The sequence below is a fragment of the Amblyraja radiata genome, chromosome 29 (assembly GCF_010909765.2).
Source record: "Amblyraja radiata isolate CabotCenter1 chromosome 29, sAmbRad1.1.pri, whole genome shotgun sequence".
In the NCBI taxonomy this organism is placed as follows: Eukaryota; Metazoa; Chordata; class Chondrichthyes; order Rajiformes; family Rajidae; genus Amblyraja; species Amblyraja radiata.
The window spans coordinates 25,693,447-25,712,443 of record NC_045984.1 but is presented as its reverse complement, the minus strand read 5'-3'; the positions used below and the strand labels follow the sequence as shown (position 1 = coordinate 25,712,443).

At 46.3% G+C, this 18,997-nt stretch overlaps 1 protein-coding gene across 1 annotated transcript; it reads left to right on the top strand.

Annotated features, from left to right (window-relative positions):
• The first annotated feature begins 1,825 nt into the window (after positions 1–1,825).
• On the top strand, positions 1,826–11,207 carry LOC116989499 (zinc finger protein 367-like). The gene is made up of 5 exons (XM_033046949.1): positions 1,826–2,150; positions 7,221–7,371; positions 8,809–8,928; positions 10,252–10,393; positions 10,736–11,207. Exons 1-5 carry the CDS (start codon positions 1,920–1,922, stop codon positions 10,962–10,964), a joined length of 873 nt encoding a protein of 290 aa, XP_032902840.1. The 5' UTR covers positions 1,826–1,919; the 3' UTR covers positions 10,965–11,207.
• The last annotated feature ends 7,790 nt before the right edge of the window (positions 11,208–18,997 follow it).

Sequence of the window (18,997 nt, the reverse complement as noted above, 5' to 3'; positions counted from 1 at the left end):
ATGATTGAGTTTTCATAAAGTATAGAAGTGATTTTAGAAGGTTAATTGGCCTCTGTAAATTGCCCCGGGTATGTCGAGAGTGGATGCGAAAGTGGGATAACATGGAACTAGTATGAACGGGTGAACGATGGTGGATGTGGATTCGGTGGGACGAAAGGGCTGTTTCCATGCTGCATCTTTCAAGCAATCAGAAATTTGATAAACCTACAAGCCCACACGGCCACAGGGAGAACGTGCAAACTCCACACAGACAGCACCCAAGATCAGGATGGAACTCGCGTCTCTAGCTCTGAGGCAGCAGCTCTACCAGCTGTGCCACTGTGCTATCCCACCAGGATAATATATTGAAAGATTAGTTAAGAATATATTTATATTCTACCAGGGAGGTAAAAAAGTCCCGATTTTACTGAATGGCATAGGTGGCTCGAAGGGCCGTATGGCCTATTTCTGTCCCAATTTATATTTGGTGTAGGAAGGAACTGCAGATGTTGGTTTAAACCAAAGATACACACAAAAAGCTGGAGTAACTCAGCGGGACAGGCAGCATCTCTGGAGAGAAGAAATGGGTGACGTGACGTGTCGGGTCGAGACCGTTCTTCAGCCTGAATGTCACGTGAAAGGGAAACGAGAAAAATAGATGTAGAGCGATATAGAACAATTAATGAAAGATATGCAAAAAAGTAATGATGATACAGAAAACAGACCATTGTTAGCTGTTCGTTGGGTGAGAACGAGAAGCTGGTACAACTTGGGTGGGGGAGGGATGGAGAGAGAGGGAATGCAGGGTTACTTGAAGTTAGAGAAATCAAATTCATACCACTGGGTTGTAAGGTGCCCAAGTGAAATATGAGATGCTGGTCCTCCAATTTGCATTTTGGCTCACTCTGACAATGGAGGAGACTAGGATGGAAAGGTCAATGTGGGAATGGGAAGGAGAATTAAAGTGTTTAGCAACCGGAAGATCAGGAAGGTCCAGGCGGACTAAGTGAGGGTGTTCAGCGAAACGATCGCCCAGTCGTATCTTCTGCGCTTGCAGGGGAAGGTACCTGGGGAGGAGGTGGTTTGGGTGGGGAGGGGGTGGTTTGGGTGGGGAGGGGGTGGTTTGGGTGGGGAGGGGGTGGTTTGGGTGGGGAGGGGGTGGTTTGGGTGGGGAGGGGTGGTTTGGTGGGGAGGGGGTGGTTTGGGTGGGAAAGGATGAATTAACCAGGGAGTTGCCGAGGGAACGGTCTCTGCGGAAGGTGGAAATGGGTGGAGATGGGATGATGTGACTAGAGGTGAGATCCCGTTGGAGGTGGTGAAAATGTCGGAGGATAATGTGTTGTGTGCGACGGCTGATGGGGTGAGAGGTAAGGACTAGGGGGACTCTGTCCCTGTGGCGACCAGGAGGGGAGGGGGGGGGGGGGGGGGGGGGGGGGGGGAGAGGGGGGCAAGGGCGGAGCTGTGGGGTACTGAGGAGACACGTGCGAGGCAATCGTATTTTGCGAGTTACATACAGAATATTGATGAGAGGTCACTGCCACTTTAAACTGAACATGTAATGTATTCCAGATCCTTCGATATTACTGTATGTTAACTGTAAATGAATCTGCTATTTAAAAGCATACTTTCCTTATTACTAATCCTCGGGGTGATGCGATGCGTCCGCATTAACCTCGCCAGTGCCTGAGTCATTTGGAGAGTTTTTTAAAGGCGCTCTCAACTTTTAAAAAATCAGTTTAAATGCTATCTTTGACACACACACATTCACCAGCTGATTGGGCGAAAAGCGCGGGGACTCCCTCTTCTCTCTGGACCGATTGGTTATCGAGATTTCCCAGCAGCCAAAATTACGCGGGAGAGACAAGGGAGGACAAGAGTCTTTGCAAGAACTGGACTTACTTTAAAAAAATAAAACGGTGGGGGGGGAGAAAAAAAAATCAATGTATATCATCATGTCTGGATCTGCGGGTTACGATTCGCCCAAGCGGATGGTCGTCTCTGTAATCAAATCCACGTGCAATGCAGAGGAGGTAAATCTGGGTCAGTTGTCAATGTATTTACAATGCCCATGGCCAGAAAACTCCAACAACATGAGTCTCAGCCCGACTCCCAGCATCGGATCAACAGGGTCCAACTCGCCCGGAGAGAGCCTTGACCTCCCCGCCTACAAGGTAACAATTCCCGTCTCTTGTTGAATGAATCCCCCAGGAGTTGTTACAGAAACCAGGGTCTGTCAAACAGGATTTAAATGCCGTACGTGGGGAAATAGTCGTGCCAGAATGAGAAGGACTTTTAGCAAATGACCTGTATTTATAGTAGACTGATTCGATCCGATGTATCTGCATTTTAAATTGTAATAAGTGCTTTTATGTTAGCAACAAAAAAAAGAAGTGCTTCCCGCACTTGAGTTGCAGATGTACGTTTGGTCGGCGGCCAAGCAAATTTGGTGTAATCTTTTGGTTTCACTTCCTCTCCTCCCGAGAACAATGTGCTTTTCAGATGTTTTCAAATAAATGGGTATTTGAATTGAATTGAATTGAATACCTTTATTGTCATTCAGACCTTACGGTGCGTTTCCACATCCATCGGTTAACTTCGAGATCTTATTTTATATATTTTTTAAATGAAAGTCTGCAAGATCGCAGCTTGTTGTATTTATTTATTATCCGATCATGGCTTTAATTATTGTCAGTGATTTAAATAGTGATTTTTAAAAAAAACATAAGATTGTCCCTGAATGTATAGCGGTGGCGCTTTGCTCTTGTTGTTTTTTTGTGAATGACCTGAAGTTGCAAATATCACAGAACCCGCCAAAAATGTTGCAGGCGCCAACATTCTATCGCCATGGAGACGCGTGGCCCCGCCCACGGACGGATGCTTGTCTGATTGGCTCCCGTGAGGGCGCCAATTTAAAGGCACTGTCAACCGACAGGAGATTCCGGGACTTTCTGCTGTGTTTTTGCTGCAACAAAGCTGCTGCCTTTTTGTATTTCATTAATTCTGGATGTTAATGGGAAAGTTTCAGTGATATCCACAATCTGATCCCTCCCAGTGTACTGAAATAACATTCCAAATCCCCCAGAAATTCCACCCCGCACATTTGCCCTTCTGACAGCGGCTTAAATAAATTGCATTTACTCATATACACATATCCTCAGCCAATGACTTTGAAACGAAAACATTCACTAGAGTAAATAGAACCAGCAACTTGTCCTGGACTAGCCACATCGAAGCAATGGCCAAGAACGCGCACCAACACCTCCACTTCCTTAGAAGACAATAGACAATAGGTGCAGGAATAGGCCATTCGGCCCTTCGAGCCAGCACCGCCATTCAATGTGATTACGGCTGATCATCCCCAATCAGTACCTCGTTCCTGCCTTCCCATATCCCCTGACCGCTATTTTTAAGAGCCCTGTCTATCTCTTGAAAGCATCCAGAGAAACTACACCCCAAAACCTCCACTTCCTTAGAAGGCTGAGTAAATTTTAAATGCCCCCAACAATTCTCACCAACCTCTGCAGATGTGCCATAGAAAACATTTTATCGGGATGCATCGCAGCACGGCTTAGGAACAGCTCCACCCATGACTGCAAGAAATAGCATAGAGTTGTGGACTCAGTTCGGGCGAACACACAAAATCAACTTCCCTTCCATTGACTTAATTTAGACCTCACCCTGCATCGGCAAAGCTGCCAACATAATCAAGGACGAGTCTCACCCTCTTCTCTCTCCCATCAGGCAAGAGGTGCAGAAGTGTGAAAACATAATTTGACATTTTGATATTTCCACCCTGGGATAAAGATTCCAACTGAAGATAGACACAAAAAGCTGGAGTAACTCAGCGGGGCAGGCAGGCAGCATCTCTGGAGAGAAGGAATGGGTGATATTTCGGGGCGTCACCCTTCTTCAACTGTCTACCCTGGAAACATTCAGAACGTTAGAAAGAATGTGCCTCCACTACATTCAATCATGTCTGAAGAAGGGTCTCTACCTGAAACGTCACCCTTCCATTTTCTCCAGAGATGCTTCAGTTACTCGAGCAAATTGTGTCCATTTTTAGTATAAACCAGCATCTGCAGTTCTTTTTTAATATCCCTAATCATTTGCTGTGCAAAAGAAAACTGATAGAAAGCAACATAATTGCCAGGCCTGCCATGACAATCTTATTGCTTTATTCCGCAAGTATTTTATTGTCATATGTCCTGAAACAGAACAATGAAATTCTATCTTGCAGTGAATCTACATCAAGTGACTGTTTATTCACTACATCTAGTTTAGTGTCATGTTTACAAAGGTACAGTGAAAAGTGTTTTTGTTGTGTGCTTTTCAATCAGTTGAAAGACTATACATGATTACAATCAAGCCATCCACAGTGTACAGATACATGATAAAGGGAAAGGTAAAGTCTGATTAAAGGTCCAGATTCAGTTTATTCCCAGCTGTTATTAGACAACTGAACCATCCTATCACCAACTAAAGAGCAGTCCTGAGCTACCATCTTCCTTATTGGAGACCCTCAGACTATCTTTAATCAGACTTTTCTGGACTTTATCTTTCCCTTTATCCTGTATCTGCACACTTTGGCTGGCATGTAGAGATTGCACGATTCAGTAGTGTTGAAGCCAATTAAATATTCCACCCATGTCAATAGACAATAGACAATAGGTGCAGGAGTAGGCCATTCGGCCCTTCGAGCCAGCACCGCCATTCAATGTGATCATGGCTGATCATCCCCAATCAGTACCCCGTTCCTGCCTTCTCCCCATATCCACTGATTCCGCTATTTTTAAGAGCTCTATCTAGCTCTCTCTTGAACGCATCCAGAGAACCTGCCTCCACCGTCCTCTGCGGCAGAGAATTCCACAGACTCACCACTCTCTGTGAGAAAAAGTGTTTCCTTGTCTCCGTTCTAAATGACTTACTCCTGATTCTTAAACTGTGCCCCTGGTTCTAGTCTCCCCCAACATCGGGAACATGTTTCCTGCCTCTAGCGTGTCCAAGCCCTTAACAATCTTATATGTTTCAATGAGATTCCCTCTCATCCTTCTAAACGCATGCTGTCATTCTTCCTGGTTCACTGTTACCTACTTTATCACCGTCATGTTTCAAAATTTGTTTCAAGGATGACAAGTCACGTCATGTCGAGTTTATTGTCAAATGCACAAATGCAGTGAGGTACAAATACAATGAGGAATCTTGCCTGACATTGACTAAGGATGAGCAGAAATCTCCTCTAACTAAATATTGGGAAAACATGAATCTATTGCCTTAGAACTCTGTGACAAATTTAGTTCCTTGGATACTGATTCCATTCCTCTTCCGGGAATTGTTTAAAACTAATCGAGACTGTTTACATCCTGTGTAATATCTTTGATCCTGAGCTAAGCTTTGGACCATATATCAGGATTATTGCCAAGATTGGGTGCATAAGGAAGTCATGATGCAGCTTTATAGGACTTCGGTTGGGCCGCATTTGGAGTATTGCGTCCAGTTCTGGTCACCCCATTACAGGAAAGATGTGGAGGCTTAGGAGAGGGAGCAGAGGAGGTTTACCAGAACAAAGCCTGGATTAGGGGGTATTAGCTGCAGGGAGAAGTTGGACAAACTTGGATTGTTTTTTCTGGAATGCCGAAGGTTGTGCGGAGAAAGTATGTAAAATTACAAGAGGCATAGATGGGGTAGACAGCTCCACCTACATCAACCGACTCCAACTGGTCCAGAACGCAGCCGCCCGACTCATCACCCACACCAAATCCTGGCATCACATCACTCCAGTCCTCAAACAACTTCACTGGCTTCCCATCTCCCACCGGATCACCTACAAAATCCTGATCCTCACCTACAAAGCCCTCCACCATCTGGCCCCCCCATATCTCACTGACCTCCTCTCCCCCTACCAACCCTCACGGTCCCTCAGATCCACATCAGCCGGTCTCCTCTCCATCCACAAGTCCAACCTCCGCAGTTTTGGGGACAGAGCCTTCTCCAGGGCAGCTCCCAGGCTCTGGAACTCCCTCCCCCAACTGATCCGCAATTCCGTGTCCCTCACCATCTTCCAGTCCCGCCTCAAGACCCATCTCTTCACCTCTGCCTATTCTTAGCCCCACGTCCCCCTCCCTTTTCATCTGTGCATTAATTGCCTCATATTGTGTTTTGAATTGTATTCTGTCTTTACTTTGTGTACTACTCATGTCTCTACTATTTATTTCATTCCCCTTACATGTTTTTCCTCTACCTGCTAAATTTTTGTAAGGTGTCCTTGAGAATCTTGAAAGGCGCCCATAAATAAAATTTATTATTATTATTATTAGACAGTCAGAATCTTTTCCCCAGGATGGTAAAATCAAATAGAGGAGGGCATAGATTTAAGGTGAGAGGGACCAAGTTTAAAGGACATGTGCGAGAAAAGTTTTTTTTCACACAGAGAGTGATGGGTGCCTGGAACATGCTACCTGTGGTGTTGGTAGAGACAGATGTTAGTGGTATTCAAGAGGCTTGTGTGTAGGTACATGGATGTGAAGGAAGTGGAGGGATATGGATCACGTGCAGGCAGAGTAGATCAGTTTAATTTGGCATCATGTTCGGCACAGACATTGTGGGCCAAAGAGCCTGTTCCTGTCCTATACTGTTCCATGCTCTCTGTGATGTCTGGCCTACTCTCAATCATCCCACATAAATGAATCCAAAATCATTGGCCTTGCCATCAGCTGCCAAGGTTCAAAACTCTAAAATACCATCCTTAACTCCCTTGGTCTCATTAGCTCTGTCGTCTTTTGATCTTTTTCCCTAAAACATTTCTCCATGTTGAGTTTAGAGTTGCAGCATGGATTCAGGCCCTTTGGCCCATTGAGTCCAAGCCAACCATTCACCACCCATACAACAGTTCTATGCTATTTCACCCTTGCATCCTACACACTAAGGGCCAATTGACCGGCAAAACCACATGTCTTTGGGATGTGGGAAGGAATCCGGATCACCCGGAGGAAAGCTGTGCATTAAGAGGGAGAACGTGCAAACTCCACACAGACAGCACGTGAGGTGAGGATCAAACCCAGATCACTGGCAGCTTTACCGCTGCGCCACTTGTTTTATGTTGCCCCCGAGCGGTATTTTGGGCTGGAGAGCGCTGCATAAATGGAGATAAATGTGACGGCCCTCACTTTGTTCAAGCCTGGTGTCTAACCGGGTGACGATGGGTCTCTCTCTCACCGGTGACGGCCTGCGGTTGTGTGTTGCAGGACGGGACACGGCGCGGGCGCCCGAGAGCAGAGATAGTCCGAGATCTGATCACTGAAGGCACTCTGTCCACCAGCCGCATCCGCTGTCAGATCTGCAATCGGGTATTCCCGCGGGAAAAGTCGCTACAAGCTCACAAAAGGACACACACTGGTAAGAAAGAGGCAACTCATTGCTGCCGATCAATTAGCTTTCAATATACGCCATGATTGTATTGACTGCATTTGCCACATCACGTTACCAGCTTCTCGAATGCCATTACAAGTTATTGATCCTTGTCAAACCATGCTTTCTTTTTGTCATCTACTTGCATTCATAAAAGTCGACATATAATTGAAATTGTACTATATTGCTTCAAGCACACTAAGGGCTGGAGTAACTAAAGAGGGTAAGGCAGCATCTCTGGAGAACATGGATAGGCGATGTTTCAGGCCAGTTCTTTCTTTAGATAGGTTTAGTGGAAACAGGCCCTTCAACCCACCGAGTCCCTGCCAACCACCAACCACCTGTTCACACTAGTTCCATGTTATCCCAATTTACCATCCACTCCTTTAACGTTAGGATCGATTTTACAGTGGCCAATTAACCAACAAGCCCACATGTCTTTGGGGTTTGGGAAGGAACTAGAGCACCTGCAGGAAATTATGCAGTCACAGGGTAAATGTGCAAACTCCACGCAGACAGCACCCGAGGTCAGGATCAAACCCAGGTCTCTGGCATTGTACCTTTGTACAGCCCTACCTGATGTATTCAAGAGAGAGTTAGATTTAGCTCTTCGGGCTAACGGAATCAAGGGATATGGGGAGAAAGCAGGAACGGGCTACTGGCTTTGGATGCTCAGACATGATCTTATTGACTGGCGGTGCTGGCTCGAAGTGTCGATGGCCTACTCCAGCACCTATTTCCATGTTACACTATGTTTACATCTTAGTTTCTGTTTCAAAGGACATCGTGCCTGTGGAGCAAATATTTTCAGCCTGAAGCAGTGTCCCGACCAGAAATGACACAGAAATATCAATGTTCTACCGAGATGCTGCCTGAGCCGCTGCGTAACTGCAGCACTTTGTGCCTTTTAAAATGTTGATGTTTGTTCATAAGTGATAGCCGATTTGGACCTTTCAGCCCATCAAGTCTACTACAACCATTCATATATTTCCCTCTCAACCCCATTCTTCTGCCTTCTCCCCATAACCCTTGACATCCAAACTAATCAAGAATCCATCAATCTCTGCCGTAACAAAATATCCATTGATTTGCCCTCCACAGCCTTCTGTGGCAACAAAGTCCACATATCTATTACCCTCTGACTGAAGAAATTCCACCTCATCTTCCTAAAGGTACGTCCTTTTATTCTGAGGCTATTGCCTCTGGTCCTAGACTCTCCCACTAGTGGAAACATCCTCTCCGCGTCCACTCTACCCAGGCCTTTCACTATTCGGTCAGATTCAATGGTGTTTCCCCTCATCCTTCTAAACTCCATTCGAAATGTTTGTTCTCCAACCAGTTGCTGCGGTGATCGTTGTTATTGTGTAGTCCTGCTTTAACGTTCCTTTCTTTATCCTCCCCCGCTCCCTTTCCGTGCGGCACTAGGTGAGAGGCCGTACGTGTGTGACTATCCGAGCTGTGGGAAGGCTTTCGTGCAGAGCGGGCAGCTGAAGACACACCAACGCTTGCACACTGGCGAGAAGCCCTTCATCTGTTCCGAGCCTGGTGAGCGATGGTCGGGCAGGGGACGTGGCGAGGATTTAAAACATAGAACTTAGGGTCTTAGGCGTAGGAAATTCGGCATGTCCCCTACACACCTCACCAACCTCTACAGATGCGCTGTAGAAAGCAGTTCATCGGGAGGCATCGCACCACGGTTCGGGGACAGCTCCATCCAAGACCGCAAGAAATTGCAGAGAATTGTGGACGTAGCCCAGACCATCACACAAAACCAACCTCCCATCCATTGACTCCATCTACACTTCATGCTGCCTCGGCAAGGCCACCAGCATCATCAAGGACCTGTCTCAGCCCGGTCACCCCCTCTTCTCACCTCTCCCATCAGGCAAGAGATACAATGGTGTAAAAATGCCCACCTCCAGATTCAGGGACAGTTTCTTCCCATCTGTTATCAGGCAACTGAACCAGCCTATCACCAACTTGAGTGCGGTCCTGACCTACCATCTCCCTCCAACTATTTTTAATCGGACATTACTGGAATTTATCTTGCACTAATCGTTAATCCCTTTATCATGTATCTGCAGTGTGGACTGCTTGATTGTAATCATGTATAGTCTTTTCATCAACTGGAGAGCATGCAAACACAAGCTTTTCACTGTACCTCGGTACACTTGAGAACAATAAACTAAGTTAAAAGAACATAGAACAGTAGGGCACAGTAACACTACCTTCGGTCCACGATGTCTGTGTTGAATATGATGTCAAGACCAACATGGATCACATGCGTGTGTACATGCGTGTGTCTTGCAAGGTTCATGTACTCTAGAAGTTGGAGAATCAGATTGGAGCACGGGCTTGAGGCACAGAGCCACCATGATCTGATTGGGTGGCAGATCCATTCTTCAGGAAGGTTCTGGCCTTCTTGGATTTTTATTAAATTTCACCCACGGCCCATTTCCCTCCTTTTCTGTGACCCTTCTACAGTTTGGAGGTCTCTGGGACCTGTGTGGGGAGAAGGCAGAAGAATGGGGTTGCGTGGGAAAGATAGATCAGCCATGATTGAATGGCGGAGAAGATTTGATGGGCTGAATGGCCTAATCCATCAGCCAGAGCCTAAAACCTTGCAAGATTTTGGCCACTTCTCCTAATCTATCCATTAGTTCACGTTGAATGCAAGCGTGGTACCACCCCTCCGGATGCCCTGGTGTAGTGCTGTTTATTTGCTGGTTGCGACAATGTTAGAGGCTGCAGAGGAAGTGTTCTCAGTTTCACCCTGGATGACAAAACTTGACTTAAAAAAAAAAAATCTGATTAATTAAACTTAAGTGTGGCGGCGCTGGAAATTTTACCTCTAATGATTCCCGCCAGGTTGTGGCACTAAGTTTGCCCATGCCAACCGGCACTGCGCCAAGCACCCGTACGCCAGGCTGATGAGACAGGAGGGTGCAACAGATCACAACTGCGCCCCGGTGACCGAAGAGGATAAGGCGGTGGCGGCCTGGCTTGCAAGGTACGTGACCGAGGTCTCTGCCCTTTCGTAAACCCCACCACCCGATGTGACCCTGCCCACTCACTCTCTTTGTGTTGCCCTCTAGTTACTGCCAATCCACCCTCTCTACAATCACCCTCGATCATCTGGCCCACCCCCACTGCCTCGCGGAAAGCGGAGATTTTAAAATCGGGATCACAAAAACTTTGGGAGGGGATGTCCCCCACCTCGCAAAACATGGGGGGGACGTGTCCCCTCTGCCCCCCCCCCCCGGGTTTTCCGCCCCTGGTCTCACCAACGTCATATACAACTGCAACATTAGCTCCCAGCTTGATGTTCCTCTTCACCGTGTGATCCCCCCAGGTACTGGCAGAGCCGGGAGCAGAGGCTGACCCCCATGAAGGAAGGGACGGGTTTCCAGAAATCTGACCTGGAGCTGAAGAAGTCGACGGACGGCCACCGACAGACGGAGGAGGAGGAGGAGGACTTGCAGCCCCATTCCGGTCGCCAGTTGCAAGAGCAGAAGGAGCGCTGGCACGGAGCCCTGGCACTTATCCAACTGGCCAACTTCTGCTCAGCACGACCACTGTGAACACTTTAACCCAATCCCCCCCCCCCCCCCTTGCTTGCTCGCTCAATTCCCCATCCCCCAATCTTCCCCCCCCCCCCCAACCATCAATGCGATACTGCCTGCAATTACCCCAGCTCCTCCTACCCATCCATCCATTCATCCTTCCCTCCGTCCTACCTGACATCTGCAGTTCCCACTCATTTCCCTTGGCCATTCTCCATTATCAACTCCTTAAGGGCCTGTCCCACTTTCACGACCCAATTCACGACCTTTTTTACTCGTGGACATTTTTCATCAGGCTAGAAAAACGCCCCGAACTACTTGATGCCACGAGTACCTACGACTAGCCTCACGGCCTGCTACGACCTACCTACGACCTCGTGACGACCATGCTGCGAGTATGAGTCGAGGGCAGAGGTCGTGAATTAGGTGGTGAAAGTGGGACAGGCCCTTTAAGGGTTCGCAAGGAGTGAGGGCTTCTTGAGGGAGTCACGGGGAAACCAGCGCATGACTCCAGTAGGCACCGTTTTATGTGGTTCATCCCCTCTGGTTCATTCGCGTAATTATACTGGCCCACCGCATCCCCACTAAGCTCTCTCCTCAAAGCCCAGATTCCTGTTTGAGTTACTCGTGTATCTTGCACGTGACAGAAATGAGCAAGTGATCCCATTCCTGTTGTTCCACACTGAGTCGTAAACAAGTTTTAATTGGGGCTGCAATGGTGAAATTTAAAACAGCTACTTTTTAGTTTAAAATAGAGAATTTAACAATATATATATATAATTATGCCATTTCTATATACCTGCTGCCATTCAACCATGAAGCTCATGGTCACCACAGCTTGAGTTACCAGGCTGTCTGTCTGTTTCCTCTCTTCTCTGAACCTCTCATTTGGACAGCACTTTCATGACTTCATGGTCTCCCAATGTGTTTTTTAGCAAATTAAGTACTTTTCAAGATTGAATGGGATAAATGGGAGATTCTTAAAGCAGCGGTGAAATAATCACCGGATAATCCGTGGCAATCCTGTTGTTTAAGGGATAAGTATTGCCAGGGCATCTCAGGGTGGCACAGTAGCACAGCAGTAGAGTTGCTGCCTTGCAGCGCCAGGGATCCGGTTTTGATACTGACTGCGGGTGCTGTCTGTACGGAGTTTGTACATTCTCCGGTTTCTTCCCACACTCCAAAGACGTACAGGTTTGTAGGTTAGCTAGCGTCTGTAAATTGGAAATTCTCCCTAGCTTATAGGAGGACAGTGCTGGGTGTACAGTATGATCGCTGGTCGGCGCGGACATGGTGGGCCGAAGGGCCTGTTTCCGCGCTGTATCTCTGAAGTAAATTGTTGGAGAAATCATCTGTTGGGGATCTTTTCCATTTTTGTAAAATGAACAACGACACAAGAACATTTAAAAGACATTTAGACAGATGGATGGATAGGAAAGGTTTAGAGGGATGTGGGCTAAAGGTGGGCAAGGCGGGCTAGCGTAGATTTGGCACATTAGTCGGCATGGTTAAGTTGGGCTGACGGGCCTATTTCCACGGTGTATGACTCTGTAACACAAAACACTTGGCCCCTAGAACCCGTCCCAACATTAATTATGACCTTGACTGCCCTGTGCTGGCAGGAACTCCTCTATGCTACTTTCCCACACCTCTCACTTCATAGAAAAGGACAGCACATTAACAAGCCCATTGGCCCAAACTGTCCGTGCCAGACGTGATATTAAATTAAACTATACTCCTCTAGTTGCACGTGATCTATACACCTCCGTTCCCTGCATATCCATGTGCCTATCTAAATTCCACTATCGTATCTGCCTCCCCCACTATCCCTGGCAGTGCGTTCTAGGCACCCACCAATCTCTGGGGGGAAAAAACTTGCCCTGCACCTTATACTTTTAAACTTTGGCCCTCTCATCTGAAAGCTATGCCCTCTAGTCTTAGATATTTCCAGCTTAGGGAAAAGATTCTGACTATCTACCCTATCTGCCTCGCACAGTTTTATATATCTCTATTTATTTTTCTCCACTTTAAATATATCCAATGATCTGGGCTCCAGACACCTTGGGGACGAGAATTCAAGACATATCTTTTCTCCAGAGATGTTGCCCGACCCGCTGAGTTACTCCAGCTTTTTGTGTCTTATCTCAGTCAATATGTCCGTGTGCTTCTGACAGCAGTGACAGAAGCTCGTCAGAGTACATTGCCATCTCCTGATGTGTTCAGAAACTGCAGCACAGGACATTTACCACTTTATATCTTTTCTTAATTGCATCTTTGCACGCTCTTCAAATAATCACCAGCTTTACTTAATCGCTGTGCACGCATCTTCGAGGGTGAAAGACAACGTTTGACTTTACTACCTTGCGTTAAGCATCAGAGGTTGGTCGGTAATCCAGATCTCCTGGGCATTGGAGTTGGGAGGGTGTCGGAGATGTTCAGGGTTTGGGTTGTAGGCAAATTACCGGTTTTGAACTGTTTAAACTGACAGAATGCTAGAGCAGGTTGGGACACCCAGTACCGACTGAGGACAAGGCGGGTGGGTGGTTGCAGTAAGAATCGGTTGGGGAAATGGTGGGAGAGGGTGTAGAGTTTAATATAATGGAACAAGAATGTCATAAGGGCACATCGAAAATACCACGGGACCTCTCGTGCAGTTCAGATCATTTGTGCTGCGCCGTTTGTTACTCCGTACTTTTCTCTCACCAAGTAAAGTGAAATTCAGTGTAGGAAGGAACTGCAGATGCTGGTTTAAACCGAAGGTAGACGCAAAAAGTGGATGGAGCCAGAAGGCTCAGGGGATGAGGGGGCAGTGGTGGAGATTTGATCCATGAAGATGTATCAACGATTGGTACTCAGTGCAGCTAATGAAGCTCTTTGCAAGAAAGGTGACTGTTGTAATCTAGGAAATAAGACTGTTTGTGCACAACAAGTTATCTTGTTTATTAATAGCTAATGCCCAGATGATCTGTTTTTTAATAATGTTCATTGGTGGCTAACTACTGTCTAGGGTGCTGCGGGAGAACTCTGATCTTCAAAATAATGTCTTCAAAATAGAGCATCTTCAATCACTACCTGGAAAAATAGCAGGGATGGGCTCTCGTATATTTCCCCTCCTTGATTTACTTTCTGTCTCTTGAAGTGAAACTCAAACCCATAATTTCACTAGGGATCAATTAGATGTAACTCTGAGAGACAAGAGGTTGCGGGAGGAGTGGGGGGGGGGGGGGGGGGTGGGGGGGTTGTGAAGCAGGGAACTGAGGAGAAGTTGAAATGGGGAAAGGAGGAGGTGTGAAGGGAGTAAAGGGGAGAGTGGGGCAGTAAGGAGAGAGAGGAGGAGGGAGTGGGTGAGAGCAAGTGAGTGGTCTGAGACGGGCAGAAGGGGAGGACTAATAAAGAGGGAAGGATTATAGGATGATGAGGGAAACCTCTCGAGAATAAGAGGTGATTCTGAACATTGCTGATCATACCCCTGTACATTTGTTCACGATTATGGTGATATCTATCTGTCGAACAGTAAAACAGCACTTTTAAAATTAGGTTACACCAGTGGATCGGATGAATTTTAATGACATGCGTAGGAAAAGACTCGACACAACAGAGGGTTTATTGACAATTTAATTGTAATTCCAGCCAAGCTCATGACGATGTGGCTTGCACAGTAAATCACACTTACTGGAACAACAGTGAGATTTAAGTTTCAAAGTTTGCAGTGCAGGGTAAAGCCACTCCTGTTTGTGCACCGTGAGATGGAGGATACTGGGTGGGATCCGGCGAGGAGAGTGGGCAGGCAACATAGTGGCCGTGGCAATCTTTTTAATGCTTTCAGCCACTGCATTGTTTTGCCTGCTGAATGGCGCAAGGCATCTGAGGAGCAAGTTCCTTCTGCCAAGTAGCTGCAACGGAAATGGAACCAAGATTTCAATCCTTGTAGAAACAAGGAACAGTAGATACTGGTTTCTATTTTTCAAAGTGCTGGAATTAACTCAGCAGGTCGGGCACATTCTCCTCTAGAGAATGTGGAGAGGAGACGTTTCAGGTCGGGAAACTGAAGAAGTGTCCCGTCCCAAAACGTCACCTATCCATCCTCACCAGAGATGCTGCCTGGCCCACTGAATACGTCTAGCACTTTGTGTCTATTTCTGCATCGATGCTTGTGTTCGGTGAAGGGGGGGGGAGGGGGGAGTTGATAGAAGGGACTAGTGTAGCAGTTCAGTTAGACTGAAGGCTGCAATCTAGCACTTCATATTTTGTGTACAACACTTTGTTTTATCTTTGAGAAAGATTATTTTATGAACAAGGGTAAATAATTGCCAATTTATCCTGAATCTCTTTAAACTGTACATACATTTTCAACTGTACATTAAAAAAAAACATTCAGCATGGTGAAGACCACACCAAGTAACCAGTGCTGAAACTAAGCTCTTTAAAATATATAAGGTTCAATTCCATGTCGATTTTAGAAATCAAAGGATGTAACACTTGACAGATTTTACTGCATCAGGATTTGCATTAAAATATTTAGGGTGAGCAAAGCTGAGAGTTTTTAAATAATTGAGAGAAGCTTCCAAAGCATTAATGTGCTAAATCTAACTAATTTCTTTAGATTCTGAAGAAATATGGGCTGTAATACACAAGAATTTGGGACATTGCTTCTATGAATGTGTAATTAGTTCTTTTTTTTTAAAGAAAGTGATTTTAAAAAGATGTCTGTAGTTTAATCGCACTGTACATAGACTATTTAATGAATGGAAAACAAAAAATATAATAAAATTATCTTTTTAGTTGAAGGCAACTGTCTTGTTTCTCCTTCAGAAATCCAGCATTAATTCAGAGCAGTGTCTGCCTTCGAACATCGTACAGTACAGCACAGGAACGGGCCCTTCGGCCCACAATGTTGATGCCGAACATGACGCCAAGTTAAACTGATCTCATCTGCCTGGGGTTGATCCACATCCCGTTATTCCCAGCGCTTCAATACGCCTATCCCAAAGCCTCTTAAGCACCACTATCGTATCTGCCTCCACCACCACCACCCCCGGAAGTGCATTCTAGGCCCCCACAAATCCGTGTGTTAAAAAAAACATCTTTAAACTTTCCCCCTCTCACATTATAACTACTCCCTCTAGTGTTGGACAACTGAAAAGGATTCGACTGTCCACCCGATCTATGCCTCATAATTTTATACACAAAAATCACCAAATGGTTACAGCAAAGTGGGCATTTGGCCCTTCAAGTCTGAGTTAGCTCAATGTAAGAGTGCTCCAGGTAGTCGACTCCTTCCTTACAGATATTTATCCACCTTCTAGTCAACATTACAATAGAATTTGCTTCAATGGGAAGTTTCTCGTCAGTTGTTCGTATCCCCAGACTATGCCACTGGTTTATAAATCAAACTAATCTCTGCCTGCACGTGATCTGGCCCCTCCATTCCCTGCATATCCATGTGGCTGTTTAAAAGCCCCTTCAATGTTACTATTGTATCTTCCTCCACCAACACGTTCCAGGCACTCGCCACTCTGTAAAAAAAAAAAACTTGCCCCACGCAACTCCTTTAAACTTTGCTCATCTCACTTTAAAGCAATGCCCTCTCGTCTTTTTGGCATAGAATTAACAAGAGGGCTGGGGTGGGAGATTGCAACCTTCACGTGGTCCACCCTGTTTCGACTAATGCAATCAACCCGACGTGCACAAACAAATCAGACCAGGACATTAAAAAAGACTGGTCTGCCCCAACAGCTGCTGACAACGTTCTACCGCTGCACGACAGAGAGCATACTAACGTATGGCATCTCTGTGTGGTATCTCAGCTGCACGGAGGCGGAGAGAAGAGCTCTTCAGCGCGTCGTCAACAGAGCGCAGAGGATCATCGGGACAGAGCTACCAGCCTTGGAGGGCATCTACCACACGCGGTGCCTCAGGAAGGCCCTCAGCATCCATAAGGACTCATCACACCCCTGCCACGGTCTGTTTCAACTACTTCCCTCCGGCAGACGTTACAAGGCCTTCTACTCCCAAACCTCCAGACTCAGGAACAGTTTCATCCCAAGAGCTATAGCGGCTCTGAACCGGCCCTAATGAGTGCCCCCCCACCCACCCCCTTTGGACAGTCTCCCTCAGATGGTCACGTCAATCAATTCAGCTTGTTTATTTATGTATTGTATTTATTTACCTTTCTTGTACATCAGTGGAGCTGCACACTAAATCTCGTTGCACTGACGTGCAATGACAATAAAAGATATATTATTATTATTATTATTAAATAGATCAAATAGAACAAGTTGACTTGAAACTTTAGGCCGTGCACGCCACACGCTAGAAGTAGAAGCAAGAGGGCTGTAAATCTCATAAATAAGGGCTGCAGCTCACAGTCCTGCTCCCTGAGATTATCGCTGATCGCATGCCTGCAACGTCTTGTAATCATCTTCCCCGAAGCAGATACTCGTGGCTGAAGTGAGTGGATAAACAAACTTGGCACCTTCACACGTTCTTCAGTGCAAGGAGGCAACTCATGATCAGACGCTTACATGACATAACTGTCTGTGGTAGCGGGTTCCACCCTGGATAGGATCTAACAAGTGGCTAAAATTAAGAAGCAGAGATGGGGGGAAATTGGGCTTTGGAGTTATGTTGCTGGAGAACAGGGGAACATTTCTAGGAAGTGTGTCCCGGGTATAACATGATACTAACGTTTCTGGGAAGTGTCCCAGATATCGGCTGCACGGTGTCACAGTGGTAGAGTTGCTGTCTTACAACTCCAGAGACCCGGGTTCAATAGACAATAGGTGCAGGAGTAGGCCATTCGGCCCTTCAAGCCAGCACCGCCATTCAATGTGATCATGGCTGATCATCCCCAATCGGTACCCCGTTCCTGCCTTCTCCCCATATCCCCTGACTATCTTTAAAAGCCCTATCTAGATCTCTCTTGAAAATATCCAGAGAATCGGCCTCCACCACCCTCTGAGGCAGCAAATTCCACAGACTCACAACTCTGTGTGAAAAAGTGTTTCCTCATCACCCTTCTAAATGGCTTACCCCTTATTCTTAAAAGTTCGATCTTGGTCGTAGTTCGATCTTAACTACGGGTGCTGTCTGTACGGAGTTTGCATGTTCTCCCTGTGACCATGTGTGTTTTCCCCAGGTGCTCGAGTTTCCTCCCACTCTCCAAAGACGTGCAGGTTTGTAGGTTAATTGGCTTCTGTAAATTGTCCCTAGTGTGTAGGGTAGAACCAGTGTACAGATGATCGCTGGTTGGCGGGGAAGCATTGAGCTGAAGGGCCTGTTTACACTCTGTATCTCTAAACTAAACTAAACTAAACTAAACTAAATATAACACGACATGAACATTTAATTTATATTTCAGTATGAATGACCACAAAAGAGTTACAAGTTGTAGAAGCCAATTAACCGACAAACCTGAGTGTGGGAGGAAGCCGGAGCTCCTGGAGAAAACCCACGTGGGTCACGGGGTGAACGTGCAAACTCCGTACAGACAGCACCAGGGGTCAGGATCGAACCCGGGTCTCTGGCGCTGTAAAGCAGCAACTCTACCGCAATGCCCAATGGAAAAGGCACCGACAAGTGACCTGAATTAAATCTTGAATGTTGTGAAAAGTCTCGATGAAGTAGACCTGGGAAAGATGCTTCTCACATTGGTAGATACAAGATCATCACAAATTCAGAAGTCACTACTGCATGGCCTTGTGGAGGTGACTACTGTTGATGCATTCAAAGGTACATAAGACAAATGCACACAGGAGAAAATAATTTGAATGCTGAATAATTTTCTTCAGGTTGGAGAGTCTAGAATCACGGTGAATGCTCTCAGAGTAAGAGGTAAATTCGAATTCATTTAGGACAGGCAAAGATGTATCAAAGGGTCACAGATGTGGTCCATCCCTCCTGTTTCTTATGTTCTTATAGTATATTAGTAAGTGAAAATAGGGTGGGAGGAAGGGCCTGTTTACACGCTGTATCTCTATAAAGATGCTAAAAGATCAGGCCCTTCGGCCTACAATGTACCTGTAAAACATGAAGCCAAGATAAAGTAATCT